Here is an 11,957-nt window from a genome sequence, read left to right as displayed (position 1 = left end):
ATGACTCTCCCTTTCTCTCTGTTTCACCACCTGACTCTGATATACAATCTCACAGAATGACTTTTTCTTTCTTTTTTGGGGGGGTGGGGGGTGGGGGTGATGGTTATGGTGGAACAAATATGCTCCATCCGTCACTGAACAATACATGCACATGTATACACGCGCACACGCAAACACACACACATGTACGCACGCATACGGTGTGTATACATGTGCACATGTGACAGCGACGGTACATACGGTTCATCGACTGGGCGCTGGAGGTTTTACCTTTGGTGACGCACACTCACAACTGATGGCCATGAAACAGAACCGAGGCACTTAACAGCCAATCGCTTTCTACGGACTTCTCTGTCAGACGCATTCAGTCCACAAGCTTGTTTTGTAATAGGTCAAGCTTCCATTCTGATAGGATGTTATACAGACAGGCGTCGACAAGAAAAACCAAGGTTGAGAGCTGCTCCCTGTTGAATGCTGAAGTGCCACGCCCACACACGACGAATGAATTAAATCGGTTGATAGAGAAATTGTCTTCATCAACGCTGTCACCTTTCCGTGATTTATGGACTTTACACATGTTACTGCTAAGGTGGTCGACAACAGAACGACTATTTGAAATGTTGTTTTTCTCTGTTTTTGGGTGCCAACTCATTACATAATGCTGGAATCAGGAATTGATAAGAACGATGTCGGATCCTGGAACAGTGGAGGAGGAGGACAAGGCATGAGAGGAAGAGGAGGCCGAGGTGAGAACGGCAACAACTGTTGTAGTTGATATGCTGTGAGAAACAATTCGTGTATTTAATCGTAAAAAAAAAAGCTCTTTCGTGAGCTTGCTACTGCCTACCACGTTTGAGCATGTCTTATCTGCGAAGGCTATGACAACCTTATCATGGTTTGAGTTACCCTTTGTTTATAGTGCTGGAATTTTTTATAGCTGGTTTAAGATGGAATATCATATGGCTAATTTTGCTTAAAGGGTACCTCAAGGGTCCGTGTTCGGTCCCCTCCTCTTCTCAATATACACCACCTCACTTGGTGCCATCATCCGCTCCCATGGTTTCTCATACCAGTGCTATGCTGATGATACCCAGCTCTTCCGGTTATTCCCACCAGATGACCCAACAGTCTCGGCACGGATATCGTCATGCCTTGCTGATATCTCTGCATGGATGAAAGAATGCCACCTTCCGCTTAAACTATCTAAGACTGAGCTCCTTGTCATCCCAGCCAGTCCATCCTTGCAACAACAGATCAATATCCAGCTTGGATCAACCCAACTCATGCCCACAAAGTCTGCCCAAAACCTGGGTGTCATGACTGATGACCAACTAACCTTTAGGGTTCACGTGGCCTCGATTGCTCGGTTGTGCCGATTTTCCCTGTACATCAGGAAAATTAGACCCTACCGGTCTGAGCATGCAGCACAACTCATGGTACAGGCTCTTGTTATATCATGCATTGACTACAGCAACTCCTTACTGGCAGCTCTCCCTGTATGCGCTTTCAAACCTCTGCAAATGATCCAGAATCTAGTGGTGCGTCTGGTCTTCAACCAACCCAAATCAGCACATCACTCTGCAGTTCATATCTACTGGCTCCTAGTTGCTGCCCGCATCAAATTCAAAACCTTACTTCCCGAGGGGCATATATATTTAATAAAGTAACTTCTTTATGTTCAAGGTTGCCCTTCACTAGAATGTGAGTGGCTGTTGCAGCTAGAAAAGCGCTATAAAAATGCAACTTGATTGATTGATTAACCCTCGCTTACAAAACAGCAACAAAAAATACTCCCACCTACCTGAACTCCCTCATTCAGGTCTACACTCAGTCCTGCTCACTATGCTCTGCCAATGAAAAGCGCCTTGCACTTCTGCCACAACAAGGCCTGAAGTCACTTGCCAGACTCTTCTCTTCTGTAGTTCCCTGGTGGTGGGACAAGTTGGCAAACTCCATTCCATCTGCTGAGTCCCTCCCCATCTTTAAGAAGCAGCTAAAGACCCAGCTCTTACTCAAACACATCCACACCTGATGGTATTAATATATATATATATATAAACACTCATATGCATTGCCTTTGTGTGCTACTTGTTGACACCTATGTCCTATCAGACTTGAACCTAGTTTTTTTTTTACACTTGCTTGCGTTGTTGTCTCCTGACCACAGATCCTTTCTTGTGTTGTATTAACTCTCAGACGTATGTCGCTTTGGATAAAAGCAGTTGCTAGATGAAACTGTAAATTGTAAATAATGCTGCTGAGAGATAAATGCCCGAGCTGCTCAAGAAACAATTCATAAAGGGAGGAATTAGCAAAACGAGTGTTCACTATTTCAACAGAAAATGCAGATTTTATTTTTTTTGCACTTCACGGGTCAAGTTTTGTATGACGGACTAATTTTCATCCAGAACACGTCAGTCTAGTCCCTTCACAATGATCACGGGGCATTTTTGAACCGTCTTTATCATAGGGACGCACGATGATATCGGCACATCATCGGTATCGGCCGATAAAGGCTTTAAAACGCGATATCAGCATCGGCCCAAAATGTCCGTATGATAGACCGATAAGATGACACTTTAATCATGTGCACATGATGTGAACCACTAACCAGGCCCAGATGTGGCACGTCACATGGGCGGGGCGGGGCGGGGTTTTTTTTACCTGCTACATCAACACCAACTGCATCTGTGTTGCACATGCCAGCCGTGTTTTCTGAGGAGTTTTCAACAAGGCCACTTTGGAAAATGGGTAAGTTAAATGGCATATGCTTTAACGAGTACTGAATTAATGAACTAGATGGTGTTCACTACAGCATCACGGCTACACAGTGATTTGATTGATTCCGTATTTTAACGTGCAAAGGTTGCATTGCTGCGTCACACCGCCTCAGGTAGAATGAGGTGTTTATTCTGGTGGTGTTTGAACAGATTGTACTCGTCTGTTGGAGGGCCGCGTAGCCGCGCATACAGAAGGAAAAAAAATAGGCCAGCCGCATAAAAATAGAGATCAGCAGCATGATGCCCACGTGGGTGTGCACCGCCTTCGTGGTCAGCGTAGTAGCTTCAGTTCAGTCCACTACAGGAGAGACCTGATGTTCTCTGCAATTAGCTGGACGAAAATATGTGCCTATATCGGTATCGGCATCAGCCAAAATGAGTCGGAAAATATCAGATATCAGCAAAAACCCAGTGTCATGCATCCCTATTCTATTATTGTGATCATCCATGAAATACTCTGCGCTACCTCTGTGTAATCCCCCTACTGACAAGATCAACATCATTGACAGCTGATAGAGGCTATGCTAGATGTGCTGCAGTGAGACACAAGTTGAGTCCATGCTAAGTAGGTTATGGGGTAAATCTTGTATTCCCTGGGGGCAGACCAGTCAGAGCCCCCCCCACACACACACACACAAACACACACACCTCCGCCTGGTATCTGTCTCTGTCTGCATGTGACGAATTCACCGAGGCTCTGCTGAAAAATACACATTGCATCAAACTCCGCGGCTCTTTTTCCTCCACTGATCTTTCACCCTCTGCCCCAATCTATTCTTCACTGCATGTTACAACAGTACTTTGTTCATCTCATTTTTCTTTTCTTTTCCTTCCGTCTCTCCCTCTCCTCTCTGCTCCTCCATCTTCTTCTTTACTCCCGTTGAGAATTCCAGTGCACTAGCGAGTGCTTGACAACCCCATGCACACTTGAAAAACCCACACATACATGCTCGCGTAGGCCATAGCTCTCTATCTGTCACACACACACACACACACACACACACACACACACACACACACACACACACACACACACACACACACACACACACACACACAGGCCATCTACAGAATCATATATAGACACACCATAATCAATATTAAATGATGCATTGCAACGGGGCGTCCGGGCAGCGTAGCGGTCTATTCTGTTGCCTACCAACACGGGGATCGCTGGTTCGAATCCCTGTATTACCCCCGGCTTGGTCGGGCGTCCCTACAGACACAATTGGCCGTGTCTGATGGTGGGAAGCTGGATTTAGGTATGTGTCCTGGTCGCTGCACTAGCGCCTCCTCTGGTCAGTCGAGATGGCTGTTCGGGGGGGGAGGACTGGGGGGAATAGCGTGATCCTCCCATGCGCTACGCCCCCCTGGTAAAACTCTTCACTGTCAGGTGAGAAGAAGCGGCTGGTGACTCCACACGTATCGGAGGAGGCATGTGGTAGTCTGCAGACCCTCCCCGGATCGGCAGAGGGGGTGGAGCAGTGACCGGGGCGGCTTGGAAGAGTGGGGTAATTGGCCAAGTATAATTGGGGAGAAAAAGGGGGGGGGTGATGCATTGCAAACCATATAATCCCTTGGTGCCTTATTCAGCCTATAGTGGTGCTGATAGCCTACAGGCCAGTTTAACTGACATTGCAATTTGGCTGCAAATTGTACCCTGACTCACTCGTGTTGATGAGACTGTTTCGGACAGATGAAACAACCATGCTTGATTCATGCTAACAGTGAAGCATGGCCTAATTTGAATTGGGCTGTGATTTATTTTGCGAAGGAAGCAACATGCTGTCTGGGCTACCTGTTTGCAGTCATGAGAGGCCGGGCTTTGGAAGAGGCTGCGAATGAGCATCATGTTGCAAACTAGCGCACGTCGGTTCGGAAGGGCACAGCGTCACTTCAAGTGCTGTGATGCTATGTGACGCTACTGTCTAGCTGCCCTATCGTTGAGTCGATCCCATAATTCACTTTGACTGGATTGAAATACTGTAATCTAAAAGCTATGGAGAAAGATCGTTTCCAATGACCGATAATCAACCGATTTCTTAGATGTTGCCCTCCCCCAACTGAGGAAACCCATGATTAGAAACCAGAAAATTTGACCCCCCCCCCCCACACACACACACACACCACCCAACCCATCCCAGCCTCCTGCCCCAAGTCAACCAGTAACGCAAATCCCATCTCTCCTCCCTTCGTGGGATCTCCAGCTGGAGCAATAGCAGTCATTAGGCTTTGCACACCCCCAGATTGATAACAACAGTAGTAATAACCAGTGTGCTCACAAGCTCTGACAGTAAATAAGGCAGGGAACCACTGTTACCCAACTCTTAACCATGACATAATTAAAGCCACCCACTTTAACTGAAATCACACCACACCCTCCCTGTGCATGACCTTGCAATCCTTTTGCAAGCAACACCCAAAAATAATTTAATTTCATTAGCATGGGGAACCAAAAACACCCTCTGTATCTAAACAGTGGGGTGGCAGCGTGTGGACAGACACCGTCCTCCAACCAGAGGACCTGGATTCAAGCCTCCACGCCCTGCTGACGTGTCTTAAAACATGATACAGAACCCCCATGTTCTCTAAGGGCCCTGCCTACCCCTATCAGAATCAATAAAGAAACATGTTGTTAATATCAGTAGTGGTGGTGGTGGTGGTCAGAGTAGCCATATTAGTAGGCCAACATGGAACCCGCAGCCACAGAACTCTGCAGAATTACAACGCAAACCGCCACTTCTCACTTGGATTTAATGTTTTCGTGTTTTCTCAGGACAGCGATGAGGCAGCATGTGTGCAACAGCAACACAAACACACAAACGCACAATTGTATTTCTTGAACAGCTTAAATGCAATAAATGCTTACCTTGTTTTTTGGGGTTTTGTTGGATTTTTTTCTCCCCAATTGTATCCGGCCAATTACCCCACTCTTCCGAGCTGTCCCACTCGCTACTCCACCCCCTCTGCCGATCCGGGGAGGGCTGCAGACTACCACATGCCTCCTCTGATACACGTGGAGTCGCCAGCCGCTTCTTTTCACCTGACAGTGAGGAGTTTCGCCAGGGGGACGTAGCGCGTGGGAGGATCACGCTATTCCCTCCAGTTCCCCCCCCCCTCCCTGAACAGGCGCCCCGACCGACCAGAGGAGGCGCTAGTCCAGCGACCAGGACACATACCCACATCCAACTTCCCGCCCGCAGATATGGCCAATTGTGTCTGTAGGGACACCCGACCAAGCTAGGGGTAACACAGGGATTCGAACCCCTGTGTTGGTTGGCAATGGAATAAACCGCTATGCTACCCGGATGACCAATGCTTACCTTGTTAATATGCCTATTTGTACTTATTTATTTCTTGATGTTATCTTCCTATAGGCGATATAAATATGTATAGTATGTTATTTGCATTTACACTTAACGGAGAGTTTCTGAAGTAATAATTATAGTAAAAACTGAACTTCATGGCTATTGCATTGTCCATTTCAATTTTCCCAAATGCTGAAGTACTTCTTTCTTGATTTAACATATTTCAAGTGGCCAGAATTTCTAAAATCCATTTTTGCATTAATATATAGTTGTTATACACCTACAGAGCAAAAAATATTATACTCTGCAGAGTTCCAATGATTTTAATCAAGCAGAAAACACACAAAAAAAATGCAGCAAATTCTGTTTGGGTCAACACATTAGCCCCCTGAATCTCTCAGATAAAGAGCACAACCTACCTCTGTCAGGTGCGGGTTGGGGTTGAAGCCACATTGGTGGCACACCATGAATCGACACTGTGTGCAGGTGTTGTAGTTTGGCTGGTCATCCCTCCTGCTCATCAGGTCAGTGGTTTTACAGACAGGGCACAGCTTGCTGCTGGGCATGGGTGCGATTTGAGGCACGGAGTAGGGGGAGGTGGGGACACTGCCTCTGTCTGGGGACACAGAAGGGGACCTGGTGGTCCTGCCGCTACCCACGTTCACCTGCAGACTCTTCCTGGCGACGTGACCCTGGCCCTGCTCTCCTTGGGAAGCGGCGGGCTGGAGGCTGTCATGAGAGGCCAGCCGATCCCCGGTCCCAGGGCCGCTCTGGATGCCCCCCCTGGGCCCTGGGTCTGATTGGGGTGGTCTGCCAGAGATGCTGCAAAAAACACAGAAAGGACAAAAAGGATGTCACACTTGGGTTCACCGCTAGGGGTTTTACTGACAATGTGGAAAATCGTTGCTATCTGCAAAGATACTGGGAAGCAACATTATTCACATATAACTTGTTCTCTTTTTTTATTCAAACGATAAATTTACAACAATAAGGCAAACATTACAATTGAAAACTTTTCAGCTTCTAGAATGAAAAAAATGAGCAGATGCCACAAGAGATGCAAAACATGTATACAAACCATGAAAAAGGCATAAAATAAATCAATTAAGCAGAATAAAATGTAAAATTACCATAAAATAAACCAATCAGGCAGAATAAAACATAAAGTAACAATAAAATAACTAAATTGTAAATATGTATTGACTACACAATTGTTGGTTTTTAAGCCATTATGTTGGGCAGATCATTTTCTATGATCTCATATATATTCGAAATCATATATTTTTGAAATCCATAGAGATCTTTGGCACATTTGGATTTCATTAATTTCAGGGACTTAATATGGAGTTGAGTTTCATTACAGTAGCACATGAAGATGGTCGGGGTCTTCATAAATTTAGCCTTATGAACTTATTTCTTTATGAATTTATGAATCAGTTTATTCTTCACATATAACTGCTGCTGGGCAATACACTCAAAACACTCATCAATAAGTGAACTCCAAGTATTTAAACCAAAATAATGGCTGACAGATTACCAGTGTGTGCATGTGTGTGCATGTGTGTGTATTTGCCTATGCAAGTGTTCGTGTTTGCACGTTTTAACAGACATGATAAGCAGCAGGCTAAAAAGATAACGGGATATCTTTTTCAATATGTATTTTTTTTTATATCCAGAATAACTATATCTGATCAGATGCCACAGCGGTGTTGTGAATGCGGCCTCCCTGCTTCATTTCGTACACCCCCCCTGTCTCTAAACCTCTGCTGATGGGGAATGAGACCCAGTTCTCACAGCCCCGGGGACGAAAGCAGGGGACAGCTAATTTATCTATATGTCATTTTCACTTTCTCTTCTAGAGACAAGCACAAACTGACAAACACGTGAATTAGAAATTCATTACAACACTGGATTCAACCTGGCCACACTCACACACACACACACACACACATAGTCACATTCACCAGCTTCCCATTATCCACAGTAGACAGAGACGCAGTCACGTCTCTAGTTATTAGTAAGGACACACAGCAAAGTACTGCTGTCCAAGCAAGCGAGGACATGGTGTATCGGTAGAAAGCAGACTTGGGCTGTGTGTCCACCGGGAAAGTACTTCCTGTATTTTTGTACTGTATTGTTCTATGGAAAGGCTGTGCTTTGAGCGATCTTGAACCGACGCACAGACTTGACCTCTTTTAAGAGACTAGCGCCGCGAGCGCGTCCCTCTGCTTCCAAAGACCCAAGCAAATTTCTTTTGCTCAAGCGACATCTCGTCATCTGTCGGTTCTGGTTCCCCCAACCCAGAAACGGCGAATGAGAGACGGGACCGGAGAAGGACTGAAAGTTAGAAAGGACCCTGTGTTCATGTGATATTTTTTTGTATGCACATTAACATAATCTGAAGGAAGGAGAAACCAGAGGATTACGTCTTTTGTTGTGAATCTCGAGTAACCAAAGCCGGGTATCTCCTCCATGCTGTCACGCAGCGCTCACCTCCAGCACTGCTTATGGAAATGCTTCTTTGAAGGAGCTCCCTGGTGGAAACATGGCCTCATTTTATGTGTTCAGATGATGGGCTCATGAGGGGCAAATTTCATACTTAGATTGTGCTTGAAAATGTAAAATGTTTTCATAACTTCATTTTCATTTCCAGGTCTCTTCGTGCCCCACTGAACCCGTCCCTGTAGAGATCGACAAGCTTATCAATGCGAGCGAGTATGTGGGCTCCTTTCCGGCTTCACATCTAAATTACACGGTATCATCACAAGTAATCACAGATAAGTTTGCAAAAGTAATTCTGAGAGAGGCACCAGGTCTCCAAGTTGTGAAGAGGCTATGGTAGTTGGGCTTTTTAAGGCTGTGGTATGAAGCCACCTATAATGCTGGACTAGATAAAAGCAGATGTTGAAGGTCTCCTCCATCTTTTTTTCTTTTTTTTTTTTAGGCCCTACTTTTTGTGTGTTCTCTCTGTGCAGCTGTTGTTGTAGCCTCGATGATATGGGCAGTATGAAGCAGACGATCATCACACATCGGCAGCTTGATGATTTTTTTTTTCTCCCGGATTGTACTTGACCAATTACCCCACTCTTCTGAGCCGTCCCGGTCGCTGCTCCACCCCCTCTGCTGATCTGGGGAGGGCTGCAGACTACCACATGCCTCCTCTGATCCATGTGAAGTCGCCAGCTGCTTGTTTTCACCTGACAGTGAGGAGTTTCACCAGGAGGATGTAGCGCATGGGAGGATCACGCTATTCCTCCCAGTTCCCCCTCCCCCCCAAACAGGCACCCTGACCGACCGACCAACCAGAGGAGGTGCTAGTGCAGTGACCAGGACACATACCCACTTCTGGCTTCCCACCCGCAGACACGGCCAATTGTGTCTGTAGGGACACCCGAACAAGCCAGAAGTAACAGGGGGATTCAAACCAGCGATCACCGTGTTGGTAGGCCACAGAATAGACCACCATGCCACCCGGATGCCCAGCTTCATGAACTTTAACTGTCTGGTCCACACACGCATGACAACCAAGGGATTAGTGGCAGCAGTTAAACAGGAACTGAAGATTTCCACTATCACAACCTCCTAGAAGACCTTGTTTAGCTGTACCCATCATCTTTAAAGACAGTCTAGGCTGCCCCGCCTTCAGTGATGGCAGGGGAAGGGGAGGGTGGGACAGAAACGAGGGAAATTATTAAAATAGAGCATCTTAGCTACAGCGGGTCTGCTGCCGACAAGTCGAGCTCCTGCTCCAACCTGCCGCTCCTCTTCATTCCCTCAAGTCACTCCTTCAGGAAAACGTGCACTCCTCCAACCGCCATGCTAGATGGGAAATTCACAAAACACACTTGCTGTGTGTAGTATTGCACCATGCATTGTTTCACCCATTATTCAAACCATATTGATTAACCCCGCCAGCACGGCGGCATAGTGGTGCAGTGGTTAGTGCGGTCGCCTCACAGCAAGAAGGTCCTGGGTTCGAGCCCCGGGGTAGTCCAACCTTGGTGGGGCATCCCGGGTTGTCCTCTGTGTGGAGTTTGCATGTTCTCCCCGTGTCAGCATGGATTTCCTCCGGGTGCTCCAGTTTCCTCCCACAGTCCAAAGACATGTAGGTCAGGTGAATCGGCCGTACTAAATTGTCCCTAGGTATGAACGTGTGTGTGTGTGTGTGTGCGTGTGCGTGTGCGTGTGTGTGTGTGTGTGTGTGTGTGTGTTGTGTGTGTGTGTGTACATACACACAGGGTGTTGTGATGCGTCTAGTGCAGCAGTGTGTAGTTGGAGGGAAGGTGCATGTGTTCTTCCAACCCACTTGTGTCCTTCCTGCCCTTAGCTTGCTGCCGCTGGCTAGCCTTTGTGGCGAATAGGGAAGCATCCTAGCGTGTAAGCCTTCCCTTGCCAGTACATAGCCTCTCCTTCACCAAGACTCCTGCCAGGCCTCCCCGTGGCCACACATGGTAACTGGGGTCTTGCGGCCCCAGGCTAACTTGGCAGGGGATCTCGGAGCAGCAGTGGGCCCCAGAGATATGGTGTGCAGGCCCTGGCACCTATCAACCACTGCCCCGCTGCCTTGTGGGTGAGTCTAGAAGACATAAGGCTAAGGGAGCTTACCCCAACAGAAAAGCAAGCTGTGGCGGCACGCTTCGAGGCGGTTTCCGAAAAACTGGATTTCTGGCAGCCCCTTGCAGTTGTGTGGAGGTGCCGGTCGTCTAGGGATCCCCCTTGCCATCGGAACCATCTCCTCTACAATCAAGTCATGTGGCGTTGGGAGAAGCGCACCCCCCATGCCACTTTAAAAACCATCTCTGCGCAGGTATCTTCTGCTATCTGAGTCCTCAAAGGACCCACAAATAGAAGAAGATGGTCATCATCGGGCACGATGGACAACCAGCAAGCAAGTGTGTGTGTGTGTGTGGACGTGGGCCCTGTGATGGCCTGGCGGCCTGTTCAGGGTGTCTCCCCGCCTGCCGCCCAATGACTGCTGGGATAGGCTCCAGCATCCCTGTGACCCTGAGAGCAGGATAAGTGGTTCAGATAATGGATGGATGGATGGATATTGATTACCCCCCCCCCCCATATCAATGATATCCACACACATACTGAGCTGAAACAACACTATGTTCACATCTCTTTCAGGGTTATATGCAAAGCAGATTATAGGATGATTTTAATAAAAATTATAATACATCAGACTCATATAGCGCTTTTCTAAATACACTCAAAGATGCTTTAAATCAGAGGCAACAATAGCAAAGCAAAAATCCATCTGAGTTAAAACCTAGTTGTTGGGGGTTTTTTTTACGCGGCCTAATGATGAGAGCACTTTCACGACAACTGCTGTTTAACTGCTGGCGTATAATGTTTCATTTCAGCCAATAGAAGATGTAAAGAATAGACTGTTAAAAGTGAAACGTGGGTCCTGACCTGTAACACGCTGACTCGGTTCTACCTCTCAGCACCTTGGACATACTACGGAGAAACAAAAGTATTTCAGGGCATGTCGTTTTTGGTTTGCTTTGAAGCATCAGTATTAGTCCCTCAGGTCGTTTCTCACCCCCCCCCCACCCCCCCAGATTTTTATCCGAGGAACAACCCTGGGGATATGAATAAATGTAGGGAGGGAAAAGAGTGCAACCCTAAAGGAAGATGTACTGAAGTCAGGCTGCTTGTACTTTCTGTTTCTGTTCCCAAGCTAAGCAGTAAAGCCTGAGAAATCACCAGTCTGCATGTGTTTATCTGTGCATGGCCAGCAAGGGTGCAACATTTAGGCAGAGCACAATGCACCATCTCCATTAACTGCATATTGCTAGTTAATGAAATGAGGTTTTATTATTACTGAGAGTATAGTGTGCACTCGTACGCATCATATTCTTGA

General features: G+C 46.9%; 1 protein-coding gene across 1 annotated transcript in view; it reads right to left on the bottom strand.

Moving 5' to 3' along the window:
- bsnb (bassoon (presynaptic cytomatrix protein) b) overlaps positions 1 to 11,957 on the bottom strand; it is an 88,432-nt gene that overhangs the window by 70,104 nt on the left and 6,371 nt on the right. The window contains exon 2 of the mRNA XM_056274013.1: positions 6,508 to 6,898. Coding sequence (XP_056129988.1) covers positions 6,508 to 6,898 — 391 coding nt within the window. The remainder of the gene's footprint in view (positions 1 to 6,507; positions 6,899 to 11,957) is intronic.

This window comes from Lampris incognitus, chromosome 2 (assembly GCF_029633865.1).
Source record: "Lampris incognitus isolate fLamInc1 chromosome 2, fLamInc1.hap2, whole genome shotgun sequence".
NCBI lineage: Eukaryota > Metazoa > Chordata > Actinopteri > Lampriformes > Lampridae > Lampris > Lampris incognitus.
The sequence above is the reverse complement of the archived record's forward strand: the minus strand, read 5'-3'. Positions and strand labels throughout refer to the sequence as shown.